General features: G+C 44.1%; 1 protein-coding gene across 2 annotated transcripts in view; it reads right to left on the reverse strand.

Moving 5' to 3' along the window:
- Positions 1–637: 637 nt before the first annotated feature.
- The window catches only part of ARL6 (ADP ribosylation factor like GTPase 6), a 113,971-nt gene continuing 95,158 nt past the window's right edge, over positions 638–19,450 (reverse strand). For both annotated transcript variants that reach the window (XM_040338719.1, XM_040338720.1), the window contains one exon: positions 638–1,099. In XM_040338719.1, the coding sequence (XP_040194653.1) occupies positions 1,066–1,099 (34 nt within the window). In that variant the 3' untranslated portion in view covers positions 638–1,065. The remainder of the gene's footprint in view (positions 1,100–19,450) is intronic.

A 19,450-nucleotide genomic window follows, 5' to 3' on the forward strand; every position in this document is an offset into this window, starting at 1 on the left:
GCTTGAATGTCACAGACTTTCGGAGTATTGTCATTGACCGCCTTTATGGTCTTTATAACCATAGTATTTTGTGTTCCTAGCAACATGGTCAATACACATACATATACAGTATAGATCAGGGGTCTCCAAACTTTTCAAACGAAGGGCCAGTTTATTGTCTTTCCGACTTTAGAAGGGCCAGACTGTGGCCAGCGGGGGCAGAAAATGTCCTAGGCTTGGCATCGTTGAGAATAAATATGGCCTCAGGGTTGGTGGTCAGTAGGAGGAGGAGTAGTGCCCCTATTAGTTGGAGGAATAGTATCCCATCATTGGTATCAGTGGAAGAAATAGTTCTTTCTTGTTGGGGTCAGTGGAAGGAATAGTACTTCATATCAGTGAGAGGGATAGTGCCCGAGGGCCAGATAAAGGCTAGCAAAGGGTCACATCTGGCCCTCGGGCCGCAGTTTGGAGACCCCTGGTATAGATTGTCCCCGAAAAATGAGTTACCATGTGGTTATATGAAGTTTAAAAAGATTCCTTAAACTTATTCATTTTTTTTGGTCCTAGTAATTTACCATCTATGGTGCTGGAATTTTATGAACAAACTTGATATTACTGTAATTATAATTTTCCTGGGGAAAAAATTATGCTACAAAACTGGTTTTAAATATTTTATTGAATGAATTTGACTTTAATAAAACAAATCCACGTAACATTTTCATCCATTTTGTAATATTGCTTTAACATGTAATGACATCTTTTCAGTGCCACAGTATAAATTGTAAAATATGGATATATTACAGTACTTTCCAAATAAAACAAAGTAAATAAATTAATAAGTTAAAACAACATTACTTTGCATTATTTACATATTGAACAAATTTAAAATAACTGGTTTAACAAAAGACATAGAAATGCAAGAGGATAAATGTTTCTACTAATCATTATTTGCATAATGTTTCACTATTTGCTTTAAAAAGTATATCCGAGGTGCCAAATAAAACGGAGGACCTTCCTCTGACCTTGTAAACGGTGGATTAGCACTTCCTTTGGTCCAAGTGGGGAGTGGCGAGGTGCATGAATCATTTATCTTCTTAGGTCTTCATTGCTTGTATTTGATCTAGTGAGAACAGAAAACACATTGAAGAATAGCTTAGGTCTCATTAACAAGCAGTGCTGTGGAAAATATATACTTTTGGGGCATTTAAAGTTATTTCTAGCACCAAAAAAAATATAAAAATGCGCATTTTCAATGTATGTGAAAAATTAAAAAAAATATTCCCCAGTAGACAAGTGGTTAACCCCCCTGGCGGTATCCCCGAGCGTGACTCGGGGTGGGTTTTTTATGCTTAAATCGGTAACCCAGAGTCACGCTCGGGGTAGACATGCAGAGCCTGCAGCGCGCGCTGGCTTACCTTGTCCTGGATCCAGCGATGTCACCACGCTGTGTGAGCGAGCGGGACCTCGCTCGATTCACACAGCGTCCTCCTGTGCCGCCGATCTCCGTTCCCTGCGACGTTACGACGCACGGGAGCGGAGATCGGTGCCAAATTCAAAAAGGTAAACAAACACTTTACATACAGTATACTGTAATCTTATAGATTACAGTACTGTATGTAAAAAATACACACCCCCCTTGTCCCTAGTGGTCTGCCCAGTACCCTACATGTACTTTTATATAATAAAAACTGTTCTTTCTCCCTGGAAACTGGAGATTGTCCATAGCAACCAAAAGTGTCCCTTTATGTCAAAAATGGTTTTAGATCAGCTAAAAAACAGCGATAATAAATTATAATCACTTGCAGAGTTGTGCGATGGCGATTTGTGGGGAACATCGTCATAAAAAAAAAAAAAATAATGACAGCGACAATTTTGCAACTGAGAAAATGTCAGTGATTTTGATTTGATTACATTATTGAATAATTTTTATTAGAATTATATTATTATTTGTTATAATTATTTATAATTATTTATTATATTATAATTTATAATTTTGTTTTTAAAAAAATTTCATACCCGGGATGCCTACTAGATTCTTGTTTGGTCAGATTTAAGTGAGTTATTCCTAAGAATTACAGGCCTACAATATAAAAAGCCAAATTTCCTTGCAAATAATTGTACCGCTTTTGGTACGTAATTCCAGACAGAATCATACCGCCAGGGAGGTTAAAGAGAATTACCGTAATTGGATTTAGGTCTGCTACTTACTCTTGTTGCTCCCATTCTAAAATAGCAGCTAGCCCTTCACATACTACCCATCTATCTACCTCATCTATGTCCCAAGGGTGAAGTTCTGTCTGCCATCATCATGGACACTTCCATTTAGTGTTGCACCAATGCCAATACTAATCATTTGCACGAGTATCGATACTCGCACAAATCAAATGCTCCGATATCTGAAACCAATACTTTCAGCTGTCAGCGGGATTCCCCCCCACTGACAGCTGACATGTAAAAAAATAGCAGTTATCGGTCGTTAAGGAGCGGTGCCCACATGTCCTTAACAACCAATGACTCATTCAGCTGTCAGTGGGGTTCCCCTGTTGACAGCTGTAAAGTGTAAACGAGGTCCCGGTGTTGTGTCGATTACTGCAGAGAAATGCACAGCTCTCTCTCTCCTGAGAGTTTGCCAGGATGGGAGGGGGATGAGTTATAAGAGGGCCGATGAGAGCTGCAGGGCTGGAAGTGTGTGTCTGTGTAAATCCAGGAGGTGAACAGGCAGCAGCTTCAGCTGCCCACAGTTAGCTCCCATTCACACCTAGGCGTTTTGTCGCCTGTAGTGTGACGCCGCAGGAGCCCTGAGACGCTGGAGGGATGACAACACATTGCCCTCTATGGAGATGGTTCACATCTCCACGCCGAACGCCGTACGCCTGCCGCCTGAAAAAAAGTCCTGGACCTTTTTTTCAGGCGGCTTTCGGCGTTCGGCATAGGAGATGTGAACCATCTCCATAGAGGGGGTGAGGCTGCATTCACAATCGTGGCGTTTTGTCGCCGCAAATCGCGGTACAAAACGCCGCGATTTTGCACGCCTAGGTGTGAATGCAGCCTTAAAATGGCTGCAGACAGACTCAGTGGAGGGAGATTCCTGTAGCATATTTGGCAAGTACAAAATCACAGTATATATAAAATAATATGCAAAGTGGTTAAGGGAACCCTTATGCCGCGTACACACGATCATTTTTCGGCATGAAAAAAACATTGCTTTAAAAAAAAAAAAATTCATTTAAAATGATCGTGTGTGGGCTTCACATGATTTTTCGGGTTCTGAAAAAAGATTTTTTTTTTTTCGAGCATGTTGCATTTTTTAACAATTCATCACGCTGTAACAGATAGAAAAGCGCGAATCGTATTTTACTAACATGGAATCAGCTAAAGCAGCCCCAAGGGTGGCGTCATCCGCATGGAACTTCCCCTTTAGAGTGCCGTCATACGTGTTGTACGCCACCGCTCTTTGCTAGAGCATTTTTTTTAAAACGATGGTGTGTGGGCAATTTAGTTTTATTGATGAAGTTGGAAAAACGTTGTTTTTTTCTACATGCCGAAAAACAATGTTTTTTTTTCAAGCTGAAAAATGATCGTGTGTACGCGGCATCAGAATAGCAAAGATGTTTTTATTACAAATTATGTGAGCAGACTGCAGTTGGTCTTTAAAGCAACCTGTCAAATACTCTGTTCAACCCCTTATTAAAGGGGTTGTAAAGGAAAAAAATGTTTTCCCTAAATAGCTTCCTTTACCTTAGTGCAGTCCTCCTTCACTTACCTCATCCCCTCGATTTTTTCTTTTAAATGCCCTTATTTCTTCTGAGAAATCCTCACTTCCTGTTCTTCTGTCTGTAACTCCACACAGTAATGCAAGGCTTTCTCCCTGGTGTGGAGAAATCCTCTTGAGGGGGCGAGCAGGAGTGTCAGGACGCCCACTAACACACAGCTCCTTTCCCTATCTGCAAAGTAGAGAGTGTCCTGACTTGCCTGCTCGCCCCCTCCCCCCTCAAGAGTCTTTCTCCACACCAGGGAGAAAGCTTTGCATTACTGTGTGGAGTTACAGACAGAACAGGAAGTGAGGATTTCTCAGAAGAAATAAGGACATTTAAAAGCAAAAATCGAAGAATGAGGTAACCCATTTAACCCTTAATTTACTCTAATCAGCCTTAATTAACTCCTTATTCTCCTTCTCCATTTAATTATTTATTTGTCTGCTGATTTTTTTGTTCTCTTTTTTTTTTGTAAAACTATTAATAATTTGTTTACTTCAATCATTAATATTTTTACACCTTTAACATATATTTACATGTTTCACATAAAAAAAGTAAAAAATAAATAATAAAATGACTTTGAAAATAACTTTTCATGTCCTTTGTACTATTGCCGACAGCTGAAGTGTAAACAAAACAGTTGTGGTAGGTATTGGCAATTGTTAATAATAAAATAATAAAAAAAAAATGGTAGCAGTGCATCCCTACTTTTAATTACGAATGAAGCGAAGTGTCAGAGGGGACAGTGGCTGAAAGGACCCCATAAGTATTTGGGGGGAGCTGTAGCCTAGCTGCCAAGTTTTTCAAGTTTTTGCATGCGCTGATAATAGAAGTCAAATAGGATGACCTGGAGTATAGGTTGCAACTAACTTATTAATACCAATCGTCTCAAAAATATGTTACATTTGTTATTACCGGTCCCTGCATTATGATCACTTTATATTAGCACTGGTAAACTGCATTCCATACCAGCTTAAAAAAATGTAAACACTAGTATTTCTAGTACCACTGTCCAGTCCACACATGGTCTGCAAACCCCACACAGAGTGCCCACTGGAATGATCATATATGCTTATAATCAGAGTACATGGGAAGAGACACAGAAATCTCACACGACTTCTAATACACAGAGATTTGGACAGTCCAGGGCTGGGGAGGATGCATCGCCTGCAGACCAAAGCTTAGCACAGCAATCTCAATGCTACAAAAACTTGAAGTGGGTGGAGCCAGACTCTTTACATACAATGGGGGAATTTATCAAATCAGGAACAGCCATAACCTGGAGCAGCTGTACATAGCAACTAATTAGCTTGTTCAGTTTAGCTTTGAAAGTGGAAAATAGAAGCTGATTGGTTGCCATAAAAAGCTGCTCCAGGTTTGCCAACCCCCCCCCCCCCCCCCCAATGTACTTTGTGAACATATTCTACAAAACTAAGGGACAGAATACATTAGACTGCTAATGTGTTACTATTTCAGGTAGACAAGAACTAAAAAAGTAAAGATTTGTTATGTTATAAGGAACACTAAAGCCTCGTACACATGATCAGATTTTTGTGTGAAGGGGCGGTGGCCATGAACTTGGTATGCATACACACAGCAGAACATTTTCAGCCAAAATACACCAAACTGCCACCTGCTCTTTACTGCCACCCTTTGGGCAACTTCTGCTATTGTTGTCTGATGTTTAGCATTGGTTCGGAGCATGCTTGTTTGTACTTTGGATTTTAGTCCGATGGATTTGTGTACACACGATTGGATGATCCGACGGAACACATGTTTTGTTGGACAATTTGAGAGCGTGGCTATCCAACATTTGTTGTCGGAAATTTCCGACAACAATTGTTTGATGGAGCGTACAGACGGTCGGATTGTTCGACAAAACATGTCCGTCGGACAATTGTTGTCGGAATATCCGATTGAGTGTACGGGCCTTTAGAAATGCTAATTGTGCCCAATATCCTGAAAAATCTACCCTTTGTTTGGAATTCATTTTACCACATAGTACAGCAGTGGCCCATCCATAAGAGGCGCCCCCCCCCCCCCCATCCATGCATCTGGCCCTCTAATCTACATGCGGGGTGCTGGACGCATGGGTTCCAATGGTATTTTTTTTTTAAAGCACGTGATTAGAGCCAAAGGCTCTAATAGGCTTCAAAAAAGGGTGGGATCGGGACGCTGAGCCCTGTGCCCAGAGCACACCCACTTGTGTGACAATAGCGAATTAATATGTCCTAAAATGTAAATACATTTTCCAAAAAATGCATGTCTGTTTTATTATAGAGGAACTCCAGGAAACTTCTAAAATTTAAAAGAAAAAAAAAGCAAAAGAGGCCGATTTATTAAAACTGGGAAAGACAATGAGCACAAAAATTAGCTGTCCAAAATACCAAGCCATTGACTCCGATTTAAAGCACCTGCACAAGATAAAAGGAAAACCTGCAAACATGGCCTGTTGGGGGTACTTGAGGACTGAGGTTGAGAATATACCACATCGCAGCTTTGATCGAAACGGAATAAAATAAAATGTGGTTTGCTTCTCAGCTGTCTCTCACTATTTCTATGTACAACCGGCCCACCGGAAAAATGCCTAGCACTATGTGGTATAGGGCAAAACCTGTATGGGGTCAACTTAAAAGATATCACATGGCAAATAGATTCTTATTTCTTACCTGCATTACCTGAATAGTAAATGCGGTGCACCCAGTGAACTGATGTCATTAAGGTAAAAATCTATCTAGAAGCCTATATTCACAGTGCTAGATTCAGGTAGACTTACGACGGGCGTATCAGTAGATACGCCGTCGTAAGTCTGAATCCCCGCCGTTGCAACTTTAAGCGTATGCTCAAACTGAGATGCGCTTAAATGTTGCCAAGATACGACCGGCGTAAGTCTCCTATCTTAACTGCATATTTACGCTGGCCGCTAGGGGCGTGTACGCTGATTTACGCCTAGAATATGTAAATCAGCTAGATACGCCGATTCACGAACTTACGCCCGGCTGTCGCAGTAAAGATACGCCATTTACGTAAGGAGTTTTCAGGCGTAAAGTTATTCCACCAAAAACATGGCGCAGCCAATGTTAAGTATGGCCGTCTTTCCCGCGTCGAAATTTGAAAATGTTACGTTGTTTGCGTAACTCGTCCGTGAATGGGGCTGGCCGCAATTTACGTTCATGTCGAAAGCATGACGATTTGCCAACGTCATTTGGAGCATGCGCACTGGGATACGTCCACGGACGGCGCATGCGCCGTTCATTAAAAACGTCAAATACGTGCGGTCATCAGTATTTTACATAGAACACGCCCCCAACCAGCCTATTTTGAATTAGGCGGGCATACGCCGTCCCAGTTACACTGCGCCGCCGTAAGTTTCAGCGCAAGTTCTTTGTGAATACAGGACTTGCGGCGCAAACTTACGGCGGCGTAGTGTATCTGAGATACGCTACGCCCGCCTAATTCTACATGAATCTAGCCCAAAGTGTCTAAACCAGGATCCAGCAATGAGACGATCGTAATCTACCTGGCAAACGCAGCCATGCAAAGTCTCTTCAGCGCATTGCAGGTCTCATGCACACTACTGCTGCTAGACTCACCTTTTTGTGAGTTTAGAGTAGACATTTATTTTTCTGCCCTTGAACTTTCCTAATGTTATCCTATGTGTCCATGCACACGGGGACATTTTTAGCAATTTAGTAGCCGAGGTGCTTAGAGGACGTTTTTTGAATGCCTTAAAATCGCATAAAAAAAATGCTCAACGCCGTTAAACGCGTGTAAATGCCGTTAAACGCACCTCAAATCTAAAAATGTAAATTTGGCCATTCATTTATTTAATTGATCATAATTTCAAACACGGCTGTACTGGTTTGAAAAAAATGCAGCTTAGGCGAGTTTATAAAGGCATTTTTTTTTAAGCTGGTTAGATGTTTGTGTACTGTACTGGGGAGAGAAGTGTTACTTACTGCTGACCTGTACTACTGATCTCTGCGGTGTGAATTACATACTGGCCCTTGCATTCTGCGTGGCATACTATGGGCCCCTTCAAGGAGAAAGTAAACCCACAAAAAAAAAAAAAAATAGAAAAAAAATACACCCTGCAAGACAAAGACATAATGAACTAGTATGCATAGGATACTAGCTCATTATAAATTACTTACACAAGATCGAAGCCCCCGCAGCGGTCCTCGTTCCTCTCATCTACCGCCGCCATCTCTCCCGGAGGGACTTCCTTGTATCATGGCTTCGGCCAGTGAGCCGAGATGACGTCACTCCCGCACGCATGTGCACAGGAGACATCAGGGACAGCGCGATCCCATTCAGAAACGGCACGCTTAGTGTGCATGCCCCGTTGTGTATGGCGTGCAGGCGCCGTAGACACCGGTGCCGTCTTTCTTGCAAATATCTCCTTAACCGTGTAGGTTAAGGAGATATTTCTTGCACCTACAGGTAAGCCTTAATCTAGGCTTACCTGTAGGTCTAAGCAGGGCTGGACTGGGACAAAAATTTGGCCCTGGACTTCATCCAGACTGGCCCACTTTGACAGGTCTCTCCCACAGCGGCCGGACAACTCCCGCACCCCCCCCCCCCAACCACCCAAACCCCCTCTCCCCCTTCACTAGCCCCTACTCGTTTTACTTTATTAGAGTAGAATGGCTGGTACTGGTACTCTTATAGGCAGTACCAGTGGGGAAGCTAGATATTATTTCTACCAGGGCAAAGAATCAGTTTGGTACCCCCCCCCCCCCTTATGGGACAGGATTAGGCAGAAGTGAGAAACTCCCAGGCCGCTGTCACTGAAACCGGCCCACTGAGCCATCGGCCCACCGGGAAACTCCCTGTAGTCCCAATGGCCAGTCCATCCCTGGGTCTAAGTGGTCTGTAAGGGTTTACAACCACTTTCACTTTGTGTTGCATACTACTTACTTCTGACCCTGCATTACTCCTGACCTTTAAGCTACACACTACTGACCCCTGCACTGTTGTATTACACACTACTGACTTCTGCGTTACATACTACAGACTGCTGAACACTACATTACTTACTACGGACTCCTCAACACTACATTACTTACTACAGACTGCTGAACACTACATTACTTACAATGGACTCCTGAACGCTACATTACTTACTGCAGACTCCTGAACGCTACATTTCTTACTGCAGACTCCTGAACGCTACATTTCTTACTGCAGACTCCTGAACGCTACATTACTTACTACGGACTCCTGAACACTACATTACTTACTACGGACTCCTGAACACTGCATTACTTACTACGGACTCCTGAACGCTACATTACTTACTACGGACTCCTGAACACTTCATTACTTACTGCAGACTCCTGAACACTGCATTACTTACTGCAGACTCCTGAACACTACATTACTTACTGCAGACTCCTGAACGCTGCATTACTTACTGCAGACTCCTGAACGCTGCATTACTTACTACGGACTCCTGAACACTGCTCTACTTACTACGGACTCCTGAACATTGCATTACTTACTACGGACTCCTGAACACTGCATTACTTACTACGGACTCCTGAACACTGCATTACTTACTACGGACTCCTGAACATTGCATTACTTACTACGGACTCCTGAACATTGCATTACTTACTACGGACTCCTGAACATTGCATTACTTACTACGGACTCCTGAACACTGCATTACTTACTACGGACTCCTGAACACTGCATTACTTACTACGGACTCCTGAACACTACATTACTTACTACAGACTCCTGAACACTACATTAATTACTACGGACTCCTGAACATTGCATTACTTACTACGGACTCCTGAACACTGCATTACTTACTACGGACTCCTGAACACTGCATTACTTACTACGGACTCCTGAACACTACATTACTTACTACAGACTCCTGAACACTACATTAATTACTACGGACTCCTGAACACTACATTACTTACTACAGACTCCTAAACGCTGCATACAAAAAAACAAAAAAACAAAAACAAAAAAAAAACACACACACACAAGCACACTGCATCCTGGTAATTTTTCATCTCTTCCACGATTCAGAATTCATTGCAGCTGTAGTTTACCTGCAGGGGATCTGATCCCTTGCTGAATCGTAGCTTAACCAGTTAACAACCGCCCTATAGACGAAATACGCCTACAAGGCGGTTGCTTAACTCTGGGAGGACATCCTCCTGCGCACCCTCTGGGGCGCGCGCACTGGAATGTCCATGACCGCCGGGTCCGTAGCGGTGGTTTACCACGTGATCGCTCCGTCCAATGACGGAGCGATCACTTGTAAACAAACCGGCGTCATGTGATGACGCCGGTTCCTCCCTCCCCTTTCTGTACCGAACGGTACAGTGTGAGAGGAGAGGGGAGGGAGCGGATGCAGCAGCAGCAGCTGCTGTGGGCTGGATCTGTGACAAATGCAGTCACAGATCCAGCCATCCATCCATCCCTGCCCCAACTCTGCAATACCCCACAATACTGTGCAATACCCCAAAATACTGTGCAATACCCCAAAATACTCTGCAATACACCAAAATACCCTGCAACGTCGCCTATGGGGATTTTTAAGTAGCGAAGTTTGGCGCCATTCCACGAGCGTGTGCAATTTTGAAGGGTGACATGTTGGGTATCTATTTACTTGGCGTAACTTCATCTTTCACATTTATGCAAAGAATGAAGAAAAAAATACTAAATTTGCTAAATTTTATAACAGAAACAAAGAAAAATTCATTTTTTTTTTTTACAGAATTTTCAGTCTTTTTTCTGTTATAGCGCAAAAAATAAAAAACCCAACGGTGATTAAATACCACCAAAAGAAAGCTCTATTTGTGTGAAAAAAAGGACGAAAATGTTATTTGGGTACAATGTTGTATGACTGAGTAATTGTCATTCAAATTGTGAGAGCACCGAAAGCTGAAAATTGGTCTGGTTATTAAGTGGGTTTACGTGCCCAGTGATCAAGTGGTTAATGAGACAGATGTCAGTTTTTCAACATCAGTGCCCGTTCAGTTTGTGTTGGCATTTACTGTACATAGTGGAGAGGGGTGGACCTGTGATGGCTCTATGGGAGGCCAGATGCAAACAAACATACTTGTGTCCGTTTACATCAGGCTATTGCTGATCTGTCACATTTAGGTCTTTCAGGACAGACTCGGATGGTAGACGGGTGTAAATGGACACAAGTCTGTTAACATGAGACTGCCCATAGAACTACTTGGAGCTTCCAATCAGGTCCGCCTGAAAAACAGATAGGACTTAATTGTAAAGCGTGTGAAAGGGCCCTCAAAGTGTCCTAGAAGCCCCTTCAGGAACAGAGAATGACTTGAATAGTCTATGTACTCTGAAAACCATAGCATAATAATTTTTCTACAAAACTAAAATCATTGTGAATGAGTATTCTGCACTCTGAGGGATATTATGTCAGCATTTATTCTGAAATATGATATTTCCCTAAATAACCCATAATGTCTTTCCAAGGACAAGTACATGTAAGCACCCGCAGGGTGTGCTTGGTATGCATTATGATGTGTGATAAGCATTTAGATCAGTATACATTACAATATATATTGATACAGAGTCAGTAATTATGTTCCAGGAACCCAAGACCAGCCATAAACAGTCCGATCAAAGCAAGCAATGGCACCATTAAGGAGTGTCACCTGTGATTATTGGGAAGTTTCTAATCTTCTAGGTCAGGGGTCTCCAAACTTTTCAAACAAAGGGCCAGTTTGTCCCTCAGACTTGAGAATGGATGGATTGTGGCCAGCAGGGGCAGAAAATGTCACAGGCCTGGCATGAGTGAGAATAAATATGGCCTTAGGGTTGGTGGACAATAGGAGTAGGGGTAGTGTCCCTATTAGTAGGAGGAATAGTATCCCATCATTGGTATCGGTGGAAGGAATAGTGCCCCATTGTGGGTGTCAGTGGGAGGAATAGTGCCCCATTGTGGGTGCCAGTGGGAGGAATAGTGCCCCATTGTGGGTGTCAGTGGGAGGAATAGTTCCCCATTGTGGGTGTCAGTGGGAGGAATAGTTCCCCATTGTGGGTGTCAGTGGGAGGAATAGTGCCCCATTGTGGGTGTCAGTGGGAGGAATAGTGTCCCAAGGGCCAGATAAAGGCAAGCAAAGGGCCACATCTGGCCCTCGGGCTGCAGTTTGGAGACCCCTGTTCTAGGTGACAACAAGCCTCTGCACGCTAATCATTAAATCAGGGAGGCTTTTCAGTTTTGCAAAAGTTAGAATTTGTGTCAGATTTTAAATGTTGTCTATTTCCCAATAGAGGACTTTTCTATTTTCTGCCTGCTCCATTTCATACCTGTCATCTGGGTAGGTAGAGAGTAGAAATCTATTATGGGGCCACAAACCTATAGAGATCTAAACCTTCCTTACTAGGCTAAACAAAGTGTTTCTATTATTGCTTGTATCCCATATTGGGGTAATTTCTCCTCACTTCCTGTCCTAATGCTAAGTTTTACTGCTACATGGCGCCAGCTGTGCACCGTCTCACCAATTAATACAGGTGACCCCATACTTCCACCAGCAGGAGGGCGCACGCACGCCGCTTCTGCTGTGATTATTCACAGCAGAAGCCAATCTGCGGGTTGCCGGGCCACTCTATGTCTGTCGGCCCCCGCCGATCGCTGGGCAGAGACTCAGAATGGTGTTGTATAACAAGGCAGAGTTCCATTCTGAGAGGTGGGGAAGGGATGGATCCTGTGTTCCTGCAAAGCAAAGCAGGGACTCAAATCCATCTCTTCCCCTAGTAAAAGATGCACACAACGTAAACCCAAAGGGCTCTTTCACACGGGCGGCCCGTTAAGGTCCGCCTGCCAGTTTTTTAGGCGGGCCTGAACGGGCGCTCCGTGCTCCTCTATGGAGCCGCGGATGTCAGCGGTGACATGCCCGCTGACATCCGACCCGCCAAAGTGTGACGGAGGAAAAACCTACTTTTCCATCCATCTGGCGGATCGGATTGGGTGAACACGGACAGACGGTCCGTGTTCATCCGATCCCCCCATAGGGGAGAGCGGAGAAAAGACAGGGCAGTCCCTGCACAGTGTGCGGGGACTGCCCTGTCATCCGCCAGCTCAGCGGGGATCAACGGAGCGATCCCCGCTGAGCAAGCGGAGGTTCACGGGGCGGATCATTACTGATCCGCCCCATGTGAAAGGGGCCAAACACTCAGTCCGTGTCATCAGTACAGTGACAGTGCGTATTTTTAGCACTGGCTCCCGCAAAGTGTCAGTTAGTGTCCAGTTGTCTGCTGCAATAATGCAGTCCTGCTATAAGTCGCCGATTGCTGCCATTACCAGTACCGTATTTTCCGGCGTATAAGGCGACCACGCGTTTAAGACGACCCCCTAATTTTACAGGTTTTTAAAGATTTTTTGCCTGTATTAACCATATAAGACGACCCCTATTCCGATGCTTCATATTTCTTTCTTCTGGAGCCATATTCTTCTTCATTCTTGCTGGAGCTGAAGCCAATCACGGCGAGCGATGTATTCTACTAAAGAATACAAAGCCTGCTTGGATTGGCAGAGGCTGTAACATCATCAGCCCACACTTCTCTGACTCTCAAAGCTAATCCGAGTAGGCTACTGTATGTAGGCACTCGGATTGGCAGAGGTTGTTACCCCAATCCGAGCAGGCTCTGTATTCATTTGAATACATCGCTCACCGGGATTGGCTAATCGGTATATACTGTATGTAGCCGAAGCTACACACTGTATTACCGCACATCTAGCAGGCATCCGAGAAGCTGACCCGGCGTATAGGACGACCCCTGCTTTTTGGACAGTTTTTATAAGTGTAAAAGGTAGTCTTATACGCCAGAAAATACAGTATTATAAAAAAAAAAAAAAAAAATCAGGATATATCCCATAGATTGTAAACGATATAACGTTTGCGTAAACCAAAAATATGTAGCAGAATATATTATTGGCTTAAATTTATGAAGAAATTCGATTTTTTTTTTTATTTATTAGATGTGCTTTATAGCAGAAAGTAAAAAATAGTTTTTTTTTTAAAAGTTTGTTTACAGCGCAAAAAAAACACAAATAAAAAATAAAATAAAACGCAGTGGTCATCAAAAGAAAACCATTTGTGGGAAAAAAATGACATACATTTTATTTGAGTACAGCGTTGCATGGCCGTGCAATTTTTTGTTAAAGCAACGTATCGCAAAAAGTGGCCTGGCTATGAGGAGGGGGTAAATCTTCTAGTGGTCAAGTGGTTAAAAAACAGGAAGTGGCGGCAAAATTAAATATGTTTTTGCAAAAAAAAAAAACACAGCACAAAACACCGCTATGCTACCACCTGAAGTTCCTGTTGATGGCCCTGTGATTGGCCGAAATGTGTCAAGGTTTTACCGCGTCATACTTCTGCCCATACGAACACCTGGGAATCAAGCCAAACGCCAAGAGCGTTTTTATTTTTTTTAACCAAATAGTCATTTGTAATAGCCTTGCTCAATGAGAATCTTTGTCATTTCCATCCATCTATATGAGGTTTTTTTCTGCGTGAGACATCATTCAACAATCATGGTCAATAACATCATTGCCTGTAAAACCCTTTTCATTTATTTACTCAGCCTAGGACATTTACAAGACTTGTCTTGCTGGCATTTTAAATCACAGCCCTCTCAAACACTATATAAAACAGCATGAAAAGCATATAAAAGTCTATTGGTGGTGTCATATCTACTGGCTAATTGAAGCCACATTGCCTATTAAAACTTAAATGGGACATATTGGATTTCTATTGAGAAAAACGTGTGAATGTATAGCTGTCACTACACACCGCCAATCATAGGCAGTGAGGCATTTCCTGACTGGCGGCTGCCTATGATTGGCATTGTGCAGTGCCGGCTTCCTGGGGGGTTCGATCCGAACATGCCCGAGCCCATCAATAGTTACTATTAGGTAGATTCACGTAGAAAGGCTTATCTTTAGGACGGCCTAGCCTAGCCTGTTTAGGCTACACCGCCGTAAATTAGTTAGGCTAGTAGCGATTTTCAAGCCACTTACCTGCTAATCTACGGCGGCGCAGCCTCAAACGAGCGGGCGTAAGGGCGCCTAATTCAAATGACTTGGAGGGGGGCATGTTGTATGGAAATGAGGCTTGACCTCACGTTTTTTGACGTTTGACACTGCGCATGCGCCGAGCGACTACATTTCCCAGTGCGCATTGCGGCTAAATACGCCGTACGGGCCTATTGATTTCGACGTGGACGTAAATCCCGATTCGCGGATGACTTACGCAAACGACGTTAACATTTCGAATTTTGCGGCGGGAACGGCGGCCATACTTAACATTGGCTAGGCCACTAGAGCATAGCTCTAACTTTAGGCAGCCTATCCCTTACGGAAACAACGTAATTCGACGGCGTAGGCCTGGCGTACGTTCGTGAATCGGCGTATCCCCTCATTTACATAACCTACGCCGGCCGCAATGGAAGCACCATCTAGCGGCCATCAGAAACATTGCAAGCCAAGATAGAACGGCGCAAGCCGGCCTATCTTAGCTTTGTTTAAGCGTATCTCTGTTTGAGCATACGCTTAAACAAATGCCGGCGTAGATTCAGAGTTAGGTCGGCTTATCTACTGATAAGCCGGCCTAACTCTTTGTGAATCTACCTATATATGTGCAAGGTGATTGGTAGGAAGATGGAGGTAGAAGGCTTGTATAGGATTGTGTTGACACACTGGGGTAGATTTACAAAAGCTGGTGCACTGAAGCAGCTGTATATGGTAGCCAATCAGCTTCTAACTTCAGCTTGTTCAAGTAGGCTTCGACAATAAGCCCTGGAAGTTGTTTGGTTTCTATACAGAGCTGCACCAGATTTTGTACTCTCCAGTTTGAAGCCTGGTACACACGGGTTGAATATTGGCCGGTTCAACAGAAACTACCTGACATTCGGCCCATGGGTACACCAGCCTGGCCGGCTTCTGTCTGTTGGATGGGCATGCTGGAAAAGCATCCGATCAGCGATGGCAACCTATGGCTGCAAGCGCTGGCCGGTGTGGTCTGGCGGGGGGGGGGGGGGTTGGGAGTCCCTCAATAAGAACACAATAGCTCAGCGGCTCCTCAGTTTATTTGTTCAGCCCGCTGGGTTGAAAAAAAAAAAAAAAAAAACATAACGTGTACTAGGCGTTAGTAAATAACCCCCATAAGCTATTGAAGAACTTGGACTACGTTTCAGACCCCTTTCACACTGGGGCATTTTTAAGGTGCTTTAGCGTTACAAAAAAGCGCATGAAAGAAGCCTCATCTGCAATCTCAATGTGAAAGCCTGAGTGCTTTCACACTGGGGCGTTTTTTTTAGGCGTTTAAGCACTAAAAATAGCACCTGTAAAGCGCCTGAAAAAGCCGCATCTGCAATCCCAAAGTGAAATTTCTCAGTGGTTTGCCTCATACTGTCCTTCCCCCGGTGCTCTCTCTGGTTCCGCTTCCGGTGACGTCATCGTCTGCGTTCCACGCTGGTTCTGGCCGGCTTCCTGATGGCCACAGGATGAACAACTACACTTTCCTGCCTACCCATGAGCCTGGATGCACCTGAGACCGGACCGCACCGCGATTACAACACACAGATGAGCCTGTTTTTTTATACATGTTTGTAAGTGCATTTCCTTTTCAACTCAATAAATTGTGACTAACATATTGCACTTGCAGGTGGCGCTTCCTGTTTTGTCCCCCTGTAATCCCAATGTGAAAGTCTGAGGACTTTCACACTGAGGCACTGCGCTGACAGGACGTCAAAAAAAGTCCTGCAATCAGCTTCTTTGCAGTGCTTTAGGAGCGGTGTATTCACCGTAGTTTTAGCGGCACTTTACCAGCATTTTTTGGGCGCTGGCAGTGTGAAGGGGCTCACTCGGGCACTGCAGATGAGGCTTCTTTCAGGCGCTTAAAAATAAATCAACTTAATTATTATAGTGCCCTTTTGGGTGTTTGCTACATGTTTTGTACAGTTCCGTTACATAAAAAAAAAATGAAAAATTATAGCCAAGTAAATGTATTCTGCTGATTCTTGATCTGTCATATTTGACTTTGTACTAGTGAAAGCCTTTGTTTTTTTTCATTAAAGGGCTGAGGTCTCTGCCATGTTGTGCAGTCCAATGGGTGTACTTTTTCTGCTGTAAGGGCTCATTTATAAGGACGGTAGCCAATACCTCCCCTCTGAAAAGCAATCCGCAATGAATCACTTCAGTGGTTTGCAGGCATTTTTTTTATTTTTTCGGTCGTAGAGGTGCCGGTATTTTATATTGCAACACCATGCTACAACGGCGAGCCAAGCATTTTTCTTGTGATTTAGACAGTCTCACTGACTTCATTAGGTATACCGAAGTAGATTTGCCACCCCTCAGGCTGCCATGTGAGGTTTTAGGTTGGTGATAAAAAATGCAGAACAAGCAGCCTCCACACTCCTGCCGATGGCTTCCTCCTGCGCCCCTTCCATCCAGCCCGAGACACCGGAAACCACCGCTGCCACCGGGTGTGATAATACTGCTCTGGATCTCTATTACTATCTGGCTGCCATTGACTGAATCACCACTGTCTAGTGCAGGGGTCTGCAACCTTTAAGACATAAAGAGCCACTTGGACCCATTTCCGAATGAAAAAAAAAAACCTGGGAGCCACAAAACCATTGCGACATTTAAAACAAATATAACACTGCTAATTGATATTGTACAGTATTGCATTTGCTGGGCATGTGGAGGTGGAATCTTATCTGATATTGTCAGGATTCCACCTCCACATGCCCAGCAAATGCAATCATCATCATCATTACAAAATCATCAGCCCCACCATCATCATCATCATCATTACAAAATCATCATCCCCCCTCACCATCATCAGCCCCCCCCCCCCTCCATCATCATTACAAAATCACCAGCCCCACCATCATCAATTACATCACCATCAGCCCCCCCCACCATCATCATTACAAAATCATCAGCCCCCCTCACCATCATCATTACAAAATCATCATCCCCCCCTCACCATCATCATCAGCCCCCCCCCCCCATTGTAAGCCCTAACAGCCTTACTGTTCTGTGCTGTGTCACGGTCCGGCTGTCGCGATGCTCCCCCACTGTTGGTAACAGTTCTGGCGCGCTGATAAATGTCCCGCCCTCCTCCTCCTCTAAACCAGCTTGTGTGACAGACAGCACACTGGCTCTATCACATGAGCTAGTCTTCTAGGATGAGGAGGGCGGGACATTTATCACAGCCCGCCCAAACTGTTAACGCTGTGATCTCCGGGATCGCTGTGTAACCGGCCGGCATTGCCTGTCAGGGTCAGGCTGGCCGGTTTAAAGTTCTCCGCTGGCTGCAAAAGGTGCCCCGGAGCCGCGGCAAAGGTTCAAAAGAGCCGCATGCGGCTTCCGGAGTCGCGGGTTGCCGACACCTGGTCTAGTGAGTACATTACTTTGTAATGAATTGTTCATGACATTGCTACACTTAGATTGGCGCCGCTTCTCTCTCCTTTTGTCTCAGTATATCCAAGGCCAATTTCACATGGGCGATCCAATCAGGTCCACCTGTCAGTTTTTGAGGTGGAACTGATCAGAAGGTCCATGTGTTCCTATAGACAGGCAGGTGTAAATGGACTTTTACACCCACCTACCCCTGGGCCAGCTTAAAAAATAAATAAAAATAATAATAGAAAAGGGATTCGCCCCTTTCCATTTAGGCAGATCGGAGGGAAGTTAGGTGATGGACAGCAGAGTCAGAAACTGAGAAGACAGACGTGTCACCCACCCACTCTGATCAGCAGGGGATCTGTAAGGTCATCCCCCGCTGATCGGAATAGAATCCTCCCTGTGTGAAAGGGGCCTTACTGAAAACTTCATTGTACTTTTACTAGAATGGATTTTGTCCCAGCAGCCGATCAGTAGGGATAAGGACTGCACTGTGATTCAGAACCTACAAATTTGAGCATAATAAAGGACAAAAATGTATTTTGAATAAGAATTCACATTCATAACTCAATCTGAGAACATCATAAAGACATGACAGACGTTTCTGCAGACCCGAGCGATTTCCAAGTGAAATCATTTTCCTGTTATTAAGCCAGTAAAACGCCAGTGGCCTCAATTCAAATGACAGATTTCCAGTTTCATTTTTCATTCCAACGTTGAAAGTTGGGTTGGCAGTGAATTTTTGGACTTTAGGCTTTGTTCACACGTGTGACTAGGGGGCAGTAAAGCCAGGCGATTGAGCTATAGTTTTACTGCCCCCAACAGACCGTCTGAGGCTGGGCATGCAGCTGCTGAGGGCTGTACAGATGTCGCAGCCATGATGACATGCTTTGCGGCCGTGGCAAAAATACACAGCATGTTGCAATGTAAATCTACGGGGGGCCACACCTCAACTGCGTTCAATTCATGAGATTGCAGCAGAGTAGTATGGTATTTACAGGGTTTCATCAGGGGGTGAGATGTGACATAATGCCTCCGCCCCCACCTGTCAAATTCCCTCTGAAGGGCAATCCAATGTGCATCGCTCTTCAGAGGGCACTGCACGTATGAACAAGATCTTAGCTCCGAATGTTAAAGCTTTAATGCTCTGGACTTTTATGAGAAGGTGGTCGATTTAGAATACAATACTGACTGTGTATATTCCCTAGATTGCATAGCAAGAGAACTCTGGAAATCAAAACAATACTTTCAAAAGAAAATTCCTTGGCTTTAGCTGGAGGTCCCAATTATGGCAAAT

This window comes from Rana temporaria, chromosome 2, assembly GCF_905171775.1.
Source record: "Rana temporaria chromosome 2, aRanTem1.1, whole genome shotgun sequence".
NCBI lineage: Eukaryota > Metazoa > Chordata > Amphibia > Anura > Ranidae > Rana > Rana temporaria.